This window comes from Salvelinus alpinus, chromosome 1 (genome assembly GCF_045679555.1).
Source record: "Salvelinus alpinus chromosome 1, SLU_Salpinus.1, whole genome shotgun sequence".
Classification (NCBI taxonomy): Eukaryota; Metazoa; Chordata; class Actinopteri; order Salmoniformes; family Salmonidae; genus Salvelinus; species Salvelinus alpinus.
In genome coordinates this window covers 24,595,224-24,612,131 of record NC_092086.1, presented here as the reverse complement: position 1 = coordinate 24,612,131, position 16,908 = coordinate 24,595,224, and the positions used below count along the sequence as shown (strand labels likewise).

Genomic DNA, 16,908 nt, shown 5'->3' with positions numbered 1-16,908 from the left:
TGCATACTCAGTGCCAGCCGTCTAACTATTGGTAAGTCACCGGGATTGTCTCGTACCACCAGCCACACTACATGATAAAAGGTGAAAAAATGGTGACACTGACAGAACTTTGTTGGAGCCTACGACCGCACGTAGTGGTACTTAATCAGACCCTGTCACACTGAAGGAGTCAAGATGTACGACCGTAGACCCTGTCACACTGAACGGGCCAAGATGTCCGACCGTAGACCCTGCCACACTGAACCGGCCAAGATGTCCGACCGTAGACCCTGTCACACTGAACGGGCCAAGATGTCCGACCGTAGACCCTGTCACACTGAACGAGTCAAGATGTCCGACCGTAGAGCCTGTCACACTGAACGAGTCAAGATGTCCGACTGTAGACCCTGTCACACTGAACGAGCCAAGATGTCCGACCGTAGACCCTGTCACACTGAACGAGTCAAGATGTCCGACCGTAGACCCTGTCACACTGAACGAGCCAAGATGTCCGACCGTTAGACCCTGCCACACTGAACGAGCCAAGATGTCTGACCGTAGACTATCACACTGAACGAGTCAAGATGTCCGACCGTAGACCCTGTCACACTGAACGAGCCAAGATGTCCGACCGTTAGACCCTGTCACAATGAACGAGCCAAGATGTCCGACCGTAGACCCTGTCACACTGAACGAGCCAAGATGTCCGACCGTAGACCCTGCCACACTGAACGAGCCAAGATGTCCGACCGTAGACCCTGTCACACTGAACGAGCCAAGATGTCCGACCGTAGACCCTGCCACACTGAACGAGCCAAGACGTCCGACCGTAGATCCCGTCACACTGAACGAGCCAAGATGTCCGATCGTAGACACTGTCACACTGAACGAGCCAAGATGTCTGACCGTAGACCCTGTCACACTGAACGAGCCAAGACGTCCAACCGTAGATCCCGTCACACTGAATGAGCCAAGATGTACGATCGTAGACCCTGTCACACTGAACGAGCCAAGATGTCTGACCGTAGACCCTGTCACACTGAACGAGCCAAGATGTCCGACCGTAGATCCCGTCACACTGAACGAGCCAAGATGTCCGACCGTAGACCCTGTCACACTGAACGAGCCAAGATGTCCGACCGTAGACCCTGTCACACTGAACGAGCCAAGATGTCCGACCGTAGACCCTGTCACAATGAATGAGCCAAGATGTCCGACCGTAGACCCTGTCACACTGAACGAGCTAAGATGTCCGACCGTAGACCCTGTCACACTGAACGAGCCAAGATGTCCGACCGTAGAGCCTGTCACACTGAACGAGCCAAGATGTCCGACCGTAGACCCTGCCACACTGAACGAGCCAAGATGTCCGACCGTAGACCCTGCCACACTGAACGAGCCAAGATGTCCGACCGTAGACCCTGTCACACTGAACGAGCCAAGATGTCCGACCGTAGACCCTGCCACACTGAACGGGCCAAGATGTCTGACCGTAGAGCCTGTCACACTGAACGAGCCAAGATGTCCGACCGTAGACCCTGCCACACTGAACGAGCCAAGATGTCCGACCGTAGACCCTGTCACACTGAACGGGCCAAGATGTCCGACCGTAGACCATGTCACACTGAACGAGCCAAGATGTCCGACCGTAGACCCTGCCACACTGAACGAGCCAAGATGTCCGACCGTAGATCCCGTCACACTGAACGAGCCAAGATGTCCGATCGTAGACACTGTCACACTGAACGAGCCAAGATGTCTGACCGTAGACCCTGTCACACTGAACGAGCCAAGACGTCCAACCGTAGATCCCGTCACACTGAACGAGCCAAGATGTACGATCGTAGACCCTGTCATACTGAACGAGCCAAGATGTCTGACCGTAGACCCTGTCACACTGAACGAGCCAAGATGTCCGACCGTAGATCCCGTCACACTGAACGAGCCAAGATGTCCGACCGTAGACCCTGTCACACTGAACGAGCCAAGATGTCCGACCGTAGACCCTGTCACACTGAACGAGCCAAGATGTCCGACCGTAGACCCTGTCACAATGAATGAGCCAAGATGTCCGACCGTAGACCCTGTCACACTGAACGAGCTAAGATGTCCGACCGTAGACCCTGTCACACTGAACGAGCCAAGATGTCCGACCGTAGAGCCTGTCACACTGAACGAGCCAAGATGTCCGACCGTAGACCCTGCCACACTGAACGAGCCAAGATGTCCGACCGTAGACCCTGCCACACTGAACGAGCCAAGATGTCCGACCGTAGACCCTGCCACACTGAACGGGCCAAGATGTCCGACCGTAGACCCTGCCACACTGAACGGGCCAAGATGTCCGACCGTAGAGCCTGTCACACTGAACGAGCCAAGATATCCGACCGTAGACCCTGCCACACTGAACGAGCCAAGATGTCCGACCGTAGACCCTGTCACACTGAACGGGCCAAGATGTCCGACCGTAGACCATGTCACACTGAACGAGCCAAGATGTCCGACCGTAGACCCTGTCACACTGAACGAGCCAAGATGTCCGACCGTAGACCCTGCCACACTGAACGAGCCAAGATGTCCGACCGTAGACCCTGTCACACTGAACGAGTCAAGATGTCCGACCGTAGACCCTGTCACACTGAACGAGCCAAGATGTCCGACCGTAGACCCTGTCACACTGAACGGGCCAAGATGTCCGACCGTAGACCATGTCACACTGAACGAGCCAAGATGTCCGACCGTAGACCCTGCCACACTGAACGAGCCAAGATGTCCGACCGTAGATCCCGTCACACTGAACGAGCCAAGATGTCCGATCGTAGACACTGTCACACTGAACGAGCCAAGATGTCTGACCGTAGACCCTGTCACACTGAACGAGCCAAGACGTCCAACCGTAGATCCCGTCACACTGAACGAGCCAAGATGTACGATCGTAGACCCTGTCATACTGAACGAGCCAAGATGTCTGACCGTAGACCCTGTCACACTGAACGAGCCAAGATGTCCGACCGTAGATCCCGTCACACTGAACGAGCCAAGATGTCCGACCGTAGACCCTGTCACACTGAACGAGCCAAGATGTCCGACCGTAGACCCTGTCACACTGAACGAGCCAAGATGTCCGACCGTAGACCCTGTCACAATGAATGAGCCAAGATGTCCGACCGTAGACCCTGTCACACTGAACGAGCTAAGATGTCCGACCGTAGACCCTGTCACACTGAACGAGCCAAGATGTCCGACCGTAGAGCCTGTCACACTGAACGAGCCAAGATGTCCGACCGTAGACCCTGCCACACTGAACGAGCCAAGATGTCCGACCGTAGACCCTGCCACACTGAACGAGCCAAGATGTCCGACCGTAGACCCTGCCACACTGAACGGGCCAAGATGTCCGACCGTAGACCCTGCCACACTGAACGGGCCAAGATGTCCGACCGTAGAGCCTGTCACACTGAACGAGCCAAGATATCCGACCGTAGACCCTGCCACACTGAACGAGCCAAGATGTCCGACCGTAGACCCTGTCACACTGAACGGGCCAAGATGTCCGACCGTAGACCATGTCACACTGAACGAGCCAAGATGTCCGACCGTAGACCCTGTCACACTGAACGAGCCAAGATGTCCGACCGTAGACCCTGCCACACTGAACGAGCCAAGATGTCCGACCGTAGACCCTGTCACACTGAACGAGTCAAGATGTCCGACCGTAGACCCTGTCACAATGAACGAGCCAAGATGTCCAAAAATAATTTGCAACCTAAGAATGTTCCCACAACGTGACCAATAGTTCTGGGACGGCAAAATCTAAAAGCTAAAATTGTACAGTGTGTGTAGGCCTTAAGGAGAATGGAACACTTTCACAGCAATATTAGCTGAGATGAAATGTCACTCTGCTATTCATTCTTCAGTCTCCTTTCACCCTGTTGTCTGTCTTCTAGTGCATTGCAGATGAATGGGATTTGATAGTTTGATATTAATACTCTATTCACGTGTGTGTGTGTGTGTGTGTGTGTGTGTGTGTGTGTGTGTGTGTGTGTGTGTGTGTGTGTGTGTGTGTGTGTGTGTGTGTGTGTGTGTGTGTGTGTGTGTGTGTGTGTGTGTGTGTGTGTGTGTGTGTTGGCAGTGTAGGACAGTGACAGTCCTAGTTGTCTCTGTCTGTTGGCTGAGACTTAGTGAGGACAGAGAGGTCAGTGACAGGAACAGACCGAGAGCACAAAGCCATGGTGTGTGTGCTTGCTGAATAGGGCAGAGTGTTGATTTCAGCATTGATCGTAATGTTGGAAGAAGCCATTGATCTCTGCTGAGACAATTCAAGGGGAATTATTCATGCCAGCTAAAGGCCAAGACGACAGACATCACCACCTTGACCCAGCCTCAGCAACACACACACACACACACACACACACACACACACACACACACACACACACACACACACACACACACACCACACACACACACACACACACACACACACACACACACACACACACACACACACACACACACACACACACACACACCACACACACCACACACCACACACACACACACACACACACACACACACACACAGTCTACTGGACCCCAGCTTCACTACTGAATCCTGTTATTTTGTGGGTCCCCCTTTTATGCTCTCCTCATCTCCTTCTCTCTCTCCTCCTCTCCTTTGCTCCTTTGTCTTTGGAATGGGACCCCTGTGGTTCCTCTCCTCTCCTTGCAGGGTACCGAGAGGGGTTTCTATGGAAACGGGGCCGAGATAACGGACAGTTCCTGAGCCGAAAATGTATTCTGTCAGAGCGGGATGGTGCTCTGAAGTACTTCAACAAGCATGATGTGAGTGTAGTGCTATGTCTCTCTCTCTCTCTCTCTCTCTCTCTCTCTCTCTCTCTCTCTCTCTCTCTCTCTCTCTCTCTCTCTCTCTCTCTCTCTCTCTCTCTCTCTCTCTATAAATATCCCTCCCTCTCTCTTCCTCTCCCTCGCTTGCTCTCTCTCAGACTCTTCTTCTCTCTCTTTGCATTTGTGAGTGCCTGAGTCTCATCTCAAGTGCACTCTGAGGTCCTGAGCTGCAATTGCTTGAAATAACACACACCTTGGGAAATGTCAGGTATATTATAATTGCTTAGATCATTATGCAAAATCTCCCATTTTTCATACCCCCTTCCTCCGCCTTCCTCCTCATTCCTTTCTCCCCGTCCTCCTCCTCTTCCTCCTCCCCTTCATTCCTTTCTCCTGACTATCTCTGACAATAGTACACTGTTATCGTCTCAAACGTCTGATTCTGATCTGCTCACATTCCCCAGATGTTCTGTTCCACATAGTGGCATTGTCTCCTACTTTGCATAGCAACAAAAGATGCATGTTAAATCCAGTAAAGTATGATGCCACATACCTCACCATAAACGTTGGCCACTCCCTGTCCCTGCTTCAAATAGAAGTTGTCCTTAACCACAGATCAGATTACTCTATTCCCAATCCTTACCTTAACCATCAGTTGAATGCAAAGAATATCTGACCCTTAATCAGTTGTTAGCGACAAATTCTACATACTCTACATTCCACCAAAAGAAGACCTGGGTGTCAGTGAACATCATACCTCCCATACATTCTAGGCCTGATGGGGAACAACACTGGCTTCAGCCACATAAAACAGCAAACCTTACTAATGACTGTAGTTACTAGAGGAAGCTCATAGTTGATTGTTCTGCAGCCGAAAAATGATGATGATGATGATGGTGGTAGTGGTGATGATGGTGGTGGTGATGACGATGATGGTGGTAGTGGTGATTATGATGGTGATGACGATGATGGTGGGGTGGTGATGATGATGATGATGATGGTGGTGATGGTGATGATGATGGTGGTAGTGGTGATGATGGTGGTGGTGATGACGATGATGGTGGTAGTGGTGATTATGGTGGTGATGACGATGATGGTGGGGTGGTGATGATGATGATGATGATGATGGTGGTGGTGATAATGATGGTGGGGGTGATGATGATAATGGTGGTGGTGATGACGATGATGGTGGAGGTGTTGATGATGATGGTGGTGGTTATGATGATGATGGTGGAGGTGATGATGGTGGTAGTGGTGATGATGGTGGTGGTGATGACGATGATGGTGGTAGTGGTGATGATGGTGGTGGTGATGACGATGACGATGATGGTGGTAGTGGTGATTATGGTGGTGGTGATGACGATGATGGTGGTAGTGGTGATGATGGTGGTGGTGATGACGATGATGGTGGAGGTGTTGATGATGTGGTGGTGGTTATGATGATGATGGTGGAGGTGATGATGGTGGTAGTGGTGATGATGGTGGTGGTGATGACGATGATGGTGGTAGTGGTGATTATGGTGGTAGTGGTGATGATGGTGGTGGTGATGATGATGATGGTGGTACTGGTGATTATGGTGGTGATGACGATGATGGTGGGGTGGTGATGATGATGATGATGATGATGATGATGGTGGTGGTGATAATGATGGTGGGGGTGATGATGATGGTGGAGGCGATGATGATGGTGATGATGATGGTGGAGGTGATGATGATGATGGTGGTGGTTATGATGATGATGGTGGTGGTGATAATGATGGTGGTGGTGATGATGATGGTGGAGGTGATGACGATGATGGTGGAGGTGATGATGATGATGGTGGTGGTGATGATGATGATGGTGGTGGTGATGATGATGGTGGAGGTGGTGATGATGATGGTGGAGGTGATGATGATGATGGTGGTTGTTATGATGATGATGGTGGTGGTGATGATGGTGATGGTGGTGGTGATGATGGTAGTAGTGGTGGTGATGATTTGAACATCTTGGCCATGTTCTGTTATAATCTCCACCTGGCACAGCCAGAAGAGGACTGGCCACCCCTCATAGCCTGGTTCCTCTCTAGATTTCTTCCGAGGTTCTGGCCTTTCTAGGGAGTTTTTCCTAGCCACCGTGCTTCTACACCTGCATTGCTTGCTGTTTGGGGTGTTATGCTGGGTTTCTGTACAGCACTTTGACATATCAGCTGATGTATGAAGGGCTTTATAAATACATTTGATTTGATTTGATGGTGGTGGTGGTGATGATGGTGGAGGTGATGATGATGGGGATGGTGGTGGTGGTAATGATGGCGGTAGTGGTGGTGATGATGATGATGATGATGGTGGTGGTGGTGAGGATGATGATGGTGATGGTTATGATGATGATGATGGTGGTAGTGGTGGTGAGGATGATGATGGTGGTAGTGGTGGTGAGGATGATGATGGTGGTAGTTATGATGATGTTGGTGACGATGATGATGATGATGACGGTGGTGATGATGATGACAATGGTGGTGATGATGATGATGACGGTGATGATGATGATGAATACTCTCCCTTCCTTCTCCCTGTACAGGCCAGAGAGCCCAAGGCTCTGATGAAGATCCCCACCCTGAACGCCTCCTTCCAGCCTGGGAAGATAGGCCAGCCCCACGGCCTGCAGGTCACCTATCTGAAGGACAACAGCACTAGGAACATCTTTGTCTACCACAAGGATGGCAAGGTGAGGTGAACAAATTTGAGGCAATGTTGTGTGGTCGTTGGGTGTTCGCTTGGCTGCTGCTGGACACAAATAGACAGTCAGGAATGTACAGTCGACTCCTGGACTCATGTTCATTAGGGTGCACAACAGAATAAAAAAGAACATTCGGATCTAGAAACGAAAATGACGTCTCTTATTGGATGAGTTGAAGTAGTCCCTCCCTGTTCCAGTTCGTTTTTCTTCTGTTTGGTGTCTAATGAACACGACCCTGAGCATTGCAGGTCAACAGTCCCATATCAAGTACATTCTCTTGACTTGCTCTGGATATCTGCATGCTCCGAAATGGTTCATTTGCATTCACAGCAGTCCCACGAAATTACATTCATCTAGGTCATGTTTGTTTAGCACACTGTAGCAAAATATTTTTCAACGGAAAACATAAATGAGCATTTCTTATTGGTCAAGTTCAGTAAGTACCTCCCTGGTTCACTCAGTTTTAAAGCATTTTCTTCTGTTTCCTGGAGAACACCACCCAGGAGTGGACTGTCTATCAACTGTCAGAAGCATTTGTGTTGTGAAGCGGCTGGCAGCTGAGTAGGAGTATATTTCCCTCTGCAGGACATACGTTGCAATTGCATGCCTTTAAATACACCCTAAACCCAGTAGGAAATATTCTGAAATCACAGTCGACTGCTGTTCACAGTAATGGTGGATTATTGCCAGGAAAGAGTCTCTATCGGGTGTCAGTGTGTATGGAGATTGGGTCGTGTTCAGTGTAGGTAGCACAAAAAGTTGCCTTTCTTTTCATGCCCATTGAACAGGACCCAGATCATGTTAGCATGTCTGTTGTGTTTTAAGGAAATGGTGGACTGGTTCAACGCCATCAGAGCAGCCAGATTTCACTACCTACAGGTCGCTTTCCCTGGGGCCCACCACGCTGATGTGAGTCTCTCTCATTATCTTATTGTTCTCTCATTAATCCCTCAGTCCCTTCCTCTCTAGTATACACAGCTTTATATACAGCTGGCCCAATTCTGCTCCCTACCCCTTCTCCTTGTCCTTAACCCTTCAATGTTTGCATATCCCAAGGGTCTTGATAGATATAAGCAGTGTACTGGTGCATCTTCCATCATATTGCTTATACCTTATGGATCTGCAAACATGGAAGGGTTAGGGCCAATGGGAAGGGGTAGGGAGGGAATTGGGACTGGCTACACACACCCTCACATGGTCACAGAATAAAACATTTCTACTTCTTCTCATGTATTCGTCCAGTTGGTGCCAAAGCTAACACGAAACTACATCAAGGAAGGCTACATGGAGAAGACGGGCCCAAAGGTGAAGTCTTTTAATACATACACTTTAGTTACTTACACTTTAGTTACTTACACTTTAGTTACCTACACTTTAGTTACTTACACTTTCGTTACTTACACTTTAGTTACTTTGTGACACAGCACTTAATGCTTCTAACTTCATCAGCCCATCAGGTTTCACTGCGAATGGGGTTTAATTTGTACCACACAAACCTACCGCATTAATAATGGCCATGTACAACCTCAGCCAAGTATATTTGCAGGGCCTGTGAGCTGAATGCTTGCCTTGTACTGCTTGGTGTGGATAATGTATTGTTATTACAGTATGTGATCCTGTATGTAAGCAAAGAAAGCCATTAGTTAAGAGAGTACAATAATAGTGCATTATCACAGTTGTAAACAAACGTTTACAGTTACAAGAGTACTGTTATTGTACTCTCTTCATTAAAGAGGTTATACGGATCTTTTGCCTCTGGGGGGGGGGGGGCTTTGGAACTAAAAGGTGTCCCCTAAATGGACAGGCATATTGCCCAGAAATTACCTCATTGGACAGAAAGACAATATATTTAGGTGAATCATTAGCAACTGAACTTCTGTACAGCCTCTTTAATTCCTTCAACCTCTGTGCTTCCTGTTTCCCTCTTACAGCACACAGAGGGCTTCAAGAAGAGATGGTTCACTATGGATGACAGGAGACTCATGTACTTCAAGGGTCCTCTGGTAAGATAGTCAGTGGGTGAATGAGGTGCCATGTCATATGGGTCAAAGAGATGGTGCTGTACCATTTCAGAACTAATAGTAACACTTTATTTAGGGCTTACGGTTCAACAGGCTCCAAAATGACTGATAACAGCTCTGATTGATAATAAATGCATAATACCCATTATAAGCAGTTCATTGGTTTTTATGACAAGTCATATAAAGCAGTATGGCACTTATAGTACAGTGGTACTGAACTAATGTTATTTGCATGTCATATTATGCAAACAAACATACCCAAATGATTTATTGGACCTCATATACAATGTGGCTGGTCAGACAAACACATTACACACGTAACAGGTGCACACAGACACAGTCTTGTATAACTAACCTTTTGGGGACACACAGTTCAGTCCCATTCAAAATCCTATTTTCTCTAACCTCTAACCCTAAACTTAACCCTAACCCATACCCTTACCCTTACCCTTACCCTAACCAAACAACCTAACCTTTACCCTTAACCTAACCCTAACCCTAAAATGAACCCTAGCTCCTAACCCTGAACCTAAACCTAATTCTAACCCTGACACTAATTCTAACCTTAACCCTAAACCCCCTAGAAATAGCATTTGACCTTGTGGGAACTAACAAAATGTCCCCAGTTGGTCAAATGTTGGTTTGTTTACTATTCTTATGGAGACTTCTGGTCCCCACAAGTATAGTTAAACACACACACACACACACACACACACACACACACACACACACACACACACACACACACACACACACACACACACACACACACACACACACACACACACACACACACACACACACACACACACACACACACACACACACACACACACACACACACACACACACACACACACACACACACACACACACACACACCTCTCCCCCTCTCCCACACACTGAGTCTCCTCTCCTCTCTGTTTCTTTGTGAGGATGCCTATGCGCGCGGTGAGGTGTTCATTGGTAGTAAGGAGAACAGCTACACTGTGCTCCCCGGCCTTCCCCCATCCACCCAGGGCTACCACTGGCAGTTTGGCATCACCATAGTAACGCCCGACAGGAAGTTCCTGTTTACGTGCGAGACCAAGGAGGAGCAGCAGGATTGGATGGCTGCCTTTCAGGGTTTGGTGAATCGACCTATGCTGCCCCAGGAATATGCAGGTAACCATTCACATGGCTCTACCCAGGATTTGTCCAAGGAAAACATATACATTTTCTACATTTAGCAGACAATCTTATCCAGAGCAACTTATAAGAGAAATTAGGGTTAAGTGCCTTGCTCAAGGACATATAGACAGATTTTCCCACTAGTCGGCATGGGGATTCGAGCCAGCGTCCTTTTGATTACTGGCCCAACACTCTTAACCGCTAGGCTACCTGCTGCCCCTTAGTTGAATAATATTTGGGGTCTTTTACTATGGGTGGTATGTTGAGTAAGGTGTCCAGCATACTAATAGTGACCTAATCACCTTCCGTTGGTGGATATTTCTCGCTAATACATTTGATGCCCTTCTGATGATTGGTGAATTGATAGCTATGTGCTTCCACTGAGTTCATGGCAGTAGAGGCTATGACAGTTTATGTGGAGCTGAACCACTCTATTTTACACAGTTGATTTCTCCTGGTACCTGGTTAAGTGACTGATTTAGTCTCTCTCTCTCTCGCTCTCTAGTGGAGGCCAACTTTAAGCACAAGCCCTGAGAAGAGGAGGACAATAAGGAAAAAGAGGAAGGCTGGAAATATCCCCTGGATGAAGACAGACAAATAGGATCCTTCTCCTCCTCATAAGGAGAAAAATATATATACAATTAAGGATAAACCACACAGAGCAGTAAAAGAGGAGGGAGAGAGGACTACAGAGTGTGGTGTTACTGTCCTGTTGCCATACTCCTCTACTCTGCCTTACCCCAAATCCTGCCCATATATAATGAACAAAAATATAAACGCAACAGGCAACAATTTCAACGATTTTACAGAGATCATTAGTCAATTGAAATAAATAAATTAGGCCCTAATCTATGGATTTCATGACTGGGCAGGGGCGCAGCCATGGGAGGCCTGGGAGGGCATAGGCCCACCCACTTGGGAGCCCAGCCAATCAGAATTTGTTTTTCCCCACAAAAGGGCTTTATTACAGACAGAAATACTCCTCCATTTCATCACCCGCAGGTGAAAAAGACGGATGTGGAGGTCCTGGGCTGGCGTGGTTGTGAGGCTGGTTGGACATACTGGCAAATTCTCTAAAACGACGTTGGAGATGGCTTATGGTAGAGAACTTAACATTCAATTCACTGGCAACAGCTCTGGTGGACGTTCCTGCAGTTAACATGGCAATTGCATGGTCCCTTAAAACTTGAGACATCTGTGCCATTGTGTTGTGTGAGAAAAGTGCACATTTTAGATTGGCCTTTTATTGTCCCCAGCACAAGGTGCCCCTGTGTAATGATCATGCTGTTTAACCATCTTCTTTATATCCCACACCTGTCAAGTGGATGAGTTATCTTGGCAAAGGAGAAATGCTCACTAACAGGGATGTTAACAAATGTGTGCACAAAATTGGAGAGAAATAAGCTTTTTGTGCAAATGGAACGTTTCTGGGATCTTTTATTTCAGCTCATGAAACATGGGACCATGTTGCATTTATATTTTTGTTCAGTATAGTTGGAAAGAGAGCCCAGAATTATGTTGACCTCCTTAACTCATAGGAAGTCCCACCAAGTTGACTACATACCCTTCAATGGCGCTGCTGGTGCTGAGTGATTAGTGCTTTTTGAGGTCGGTTCGGTTTCGGTTAGATAAGAAAATAATCAAGTATTTTTTACATTAAATGCGCTATTCATAATGTGGGTTGAATACTGTAACAACACAGAATAAAACAAATTAATAAAATTCCCATGAAGGTAGTGACTGACCATTACTGCTTATCACTTATTACCCATAATTTATTCACATTACTTTAATCAAATATTTCAGTTGTGTATATTACATTTGTTTAATTTGATGACTTTATTATTTCATTCCAAGTCATCATTTCATCTCTATAGAGCTGCTGCTTATGCTGTCTGACAAAATCACTATTTTAGTAGTTCTTTAAAGTAAATAAGGCATACTTTATGACTGCTGAATACCAACCATCAATCACTTAGATCATGTATTTTCAGTTAGAGATACATTGTGAAGCAACAGCTGCTCTCTATATCACCTCACGATCACACATTCTTCTGTCTCTTCCATAGCAGCTGTAAAAGAAACACAGATGGGACAAGAAGATTCGCAATGGATTATGGTCAATGTAGTTAATTACCACGTTTTATGCACTAAACTACGTAGAATATTAGCCCTGTTGGAAACTACAACTCCCTACTATATTGCACAGTTCAGGCCGTATGTAATTTATCTCCAGAAAAACTGTGTAACCCGAACAAAATGGAATTCAAATAATTTAACCGACGCCGGTCAATTAGTTGTTCAAAAAACGAAAAATAACCGACATTTCGATTAATCGCTCAGCACTAGGCACTGCACATGCTAAAACAGATTTTCTGGCAAGTGCACCCTCTATTCATCTCTATGAGCCTGCCTCATGTATCTCCAGACTCAGCTTTGTGCCAACCCCACCCTCTTAGTCACTTTATCTTTCTGTGTCGTTGGACTCAGGAGTGCATCTGAAATGGCACCTTGTTCCCTATAAAGCACCTTTATAGGGCTCTGCTAGTAGTAGTACACTATAGGGAACAGGGGGCCATTTCATACGAATCAGAATCACCATTATTCACCAAGTACATTTACACATACCCAGAATGTGCCTTGGTGCTGCCAGCAGTAGACAATATACACACAGAATACAGACACATAGACATCGGAACAGTAACCATAAAACATCAATCTGTGGAGTATAGGCTGATTACAGTGGGAATAGACCATTTACAGAGGGGCTATATCTATATAAGCAGAGGGATGGATCCTGCTGTGGATACTGTGTTGTACAGAGGTGTATATAGTGCAAAGGCAGTATAGTGCAGAATAGTATTTGAGGTCATTGATGAGAAGGTTCAGTAAATCGGCCCAATGCAAAGTCATATGAATGTTCTCCTAACTGTCCTACAGTTGTCGTGAGAAAATAACTTGACCATTTACAAAAGAGATACAGCTGGTATATGTGTAATGTTGGCTCCTGGACTGATTGTACGAGTGTGATGTGGACCTTGTTTGTTAAATGACATGATATGCTAACCTGGTCCCAGATCTGTTAATGCGTTCTTGACAAGTGCTATGGCCATTCTCAAGTTGGCAAAACCGCACTAACAGATCTGGGACCAAGCTAATGGTATGCTGCTTTCATAGTTGATAGTGAATATTTTCCTTCTTCTCTTTTGAGACTGGACTGAATAATACATTTCAAGGCCAGTGGGAACTGACTGAATGTGATAGGGCCATTTTGTGTCTCTAGTGAATAATAACTGCTCTGTCTCTAATAGTTTCCAAAACAGACATTGATACTGTGGATGTATTTCCTTGTTCATTTCTTTGTATTGGTGCAGATGTATATTCATTTATTTATCGCTTTGTGTTGTGAAGCTTAACATTCTGACAAGCACTGCAGGTACAGGAACCAAATTTTGTATTTTATAGCTGTAAATGACTAAATTTGAAAGGGAGAATTGTGAATTACTTGAATTGGTTTCTCCAGTGAAGAAATACTATTTAATATGTCAGTTGATGTTATGGGCCCTGTTCAAATACTTCAGAAATACTATTTAATATGTCAGTTGATGTTATGGGCCCTGTTCAAATACTTCAGAAATACTATTTAACATGTCAGTTGATGTTATGGGCCCTGTTCCAATACTTCAGAAATACTATTTAATATGTCAGTTGATGTTATGGGCCCTGTTCCAATACTTCAGAAATACTATTTAATATGTCAGTTGATGTTATGGGCCCTGTTCCAATACTTCAGAAATACTATTTAATATGTCAGTTGATGTTATGGGCCCTGTTCCAATACTTCAGAAATACTATTTAATATGTCAGTTGATGTTATGGGCCCTGTTCCAATACTTCAGAAATACTATTTAATATGTCAGTTGATGTTATGGGCCCTGTTCCAATACTTCAGAAATACTATTTAATATGTCAGTTGATGTTATGGGCCCTGTTCCAATACTTCAGAAATACTATTTAATATGTCAGTTGATGTTATGGGCCCTGTTCCAATATTTCAGAAATACTATTTAATATGTCAGTTGATGTTATGGGCCCTGTTCCAATACTTCAGAAATTGCTCATCTAAAAGGAAAACATGAAAGGATGAATTTCTAAAGTATTCTAATATGTCATTTTGGTATCCTGGCTACAGGTTCTATCCATATATTATAACTTATCTGTACCAGCAGAGAGAGACAAAGTCAAAACTTTGAACACACTCTTATTCAGATTTTTACATGGGGAGAATCTCAATTGGCTTTGTTCGACTCCTCACGTCCTCTCCGCCGTCCTCTCCTGGTGGAAACGTGGGCACAAATGTGCTTGTATTAAATTAGACTTTCCTTCACTCGTGCACCATCAGTTAGAGAGGAATCTCAAAATATGTGTAAAGTGTTAAAAAGAAATGTAGCCAGACATTTTATAGACAACAGATTTAGTAGCATATCGTTTTTAAACGTGAGCAGGCGTTTCTCTTCCGAGAAGAAAACAGCTGATTTTGTGGCGGATTTCAAAGCGCTTCTACGATACGGAGCCGAGAGGATACATTTGTGCTTCCTCGCTGGGAGAAGGCTATTGAGGACACTACTCCGTTCGCCTATTAACAAATTGACACTCGTCTACATATGGCGACCACTTTTCGTTTTATGGGTCATGAAAGAGAAAAGTACTTAGGATTCGAGAAGAGGACAGACTTTCCCAATTGAGAAACTCCCATGACTTCCAATGTGTTCTTTTTAAGTGACAAAAAGAGATTGAGACACATTGGATTAGATCAAGAGTCCCAAGTATTTTGTTGTCATCTTTATTGTATTGAACTTTAATTTGAGAAGAAAGTCGTTGCACACTGAAAAGTAGTAAAACATCTCATGAAGGTATAACAATACATTGTCTGAACATCTAATTTCAAGTTATGTAAATACTGTACATTTAATATTCTGCTTCTATGGATGTTGATGGTAATACACTGAAAGAACATGAAGGATCTTTGTGAAATACTGATTATTAACCGAGAACTGATAAAAGATGAGAATCAAACAACATGACATCTTAATTTGTGGTTAAGAAAGAAAATAAAAATAATGTCATGTAAATACAAAAAATCCTTGAAGATTTTCAAAAGATATGACCCTGATTAAACATTTAAAGATGACAAACACTTTATATACATAACATTCACCATATACATATATTACAAAAAATAGGCAGCAAAAGAGTATTGATGATTCAAACAACATGAAACAATAGCCTAGTCATAAAGATATTGCAACATATTATTGGTTTCCCCTTTCTTCATTATTGTATATTTCGTTCCAAATTACTGTACAACACTTTAGACAAAATTCACCAAAAAATGCTTTTATTTGCTTCATTTGAGTTCTCTCTAGGTTCAAAGCTTCGTTATCAAGCTAGGTCTACACTTAACACAACTACAAGAGATCTACGGACCGAAGGCTCAACCAAACATTTACTGGCAGGAAAAGCCAATTTAAATAAATTCAAGATTTTGTACATCGTAATTAGTATTTTTCCACCAGAAAAATAGATGTATGCATTAACCATAATCTATTTCTAAAACTGTATTTACTTTAGATTTGTTGGACTTCAGAGTGATTTTGAAATTGCCACTGAATTCAAATCTGCCTTTATTTTGATTGACAGGTAAGACACTACACTTTAACTTCTAACATTTTCCATCAATGTCTTAACTTTAACATTGAATATACATTTCACTACATTCGATTATGGGTGATCTTTAGCAAAATGCTTGTTATAAATGAATACTACTGTAGGAGATTAGAATGCTGGTGAGTTGAAGTTGGCTGAAAAGGCTTGAACATATGATTTACTGATGTAGAATCTTAAATTTGATCACTCTTTGTCGCTGAGAATTTTCCTGCATAGCAGGAAAAGCAAATGTGTAATGTATTCAAGGTTTAAAAAGGCTTCTAAAGATTGTAATTTCCACTTCAAAATGTCAGACTTGAAAATGTATCAACCCCTACAAAAATGTCCATTAATTTTAAATCACATAATAATTCACATTTCCTGTTGCTGCTGGATTATTTTCCTGTGGTCAAGAACTGGCTCAAATTAAGATCCTACATCTGTACTGTGATACTGAGCCAGCCTGAC

General features: G+C 44.8%; 1 protein-coding gene across 3 annotated transcripts in view; it reads left to right on the top strand.

Moving 5' to 3' along the window:
* The window catches only part of LOC139571653 (arf-GAP with dual PH domain-containing protein 1-like), a 36,056-nt gene extending 20,010 nt beyond the window's left edge, over positions 1-16,046 (top strand). For all 3 annotated transcript variants that reach the window (XM_071394733.1, XM_071394724.1, XM_071394742.1), the window contains 7 exons: positions 4,712-4,824; positions 7,385-7,531; positions 8,369-8,452; positions 8,786-8,848; positions 9,475-9,546; positions 10,500-10,728; positions 11,240-16,046. In XM_071394733.1, coding sequence (XP_071250834.1) covers positions 4,712-4,824; positions 7,385-7,531; positions 8,369-8,452; positions 8,786-8,848; positions 9,475-9,546; positions 10,500-10,728; positions 11,240-11,268 — 737 coding nt within the window. In that variant the 3' untranslated portion in view covers positions 11,269-16,046. The remainder of the gene's footprint in view (positions 1-4,711; positions 4,825-7,384; positions 7,532-8,368; positions 8,453-8,785; positions 8,849-9,474; positions 9,547-10,499; positions 10,729-11,239) is intronic.
* The last annotated feature ends 862 nt before the right edge of the window (positions 16,047-16,908 follow it).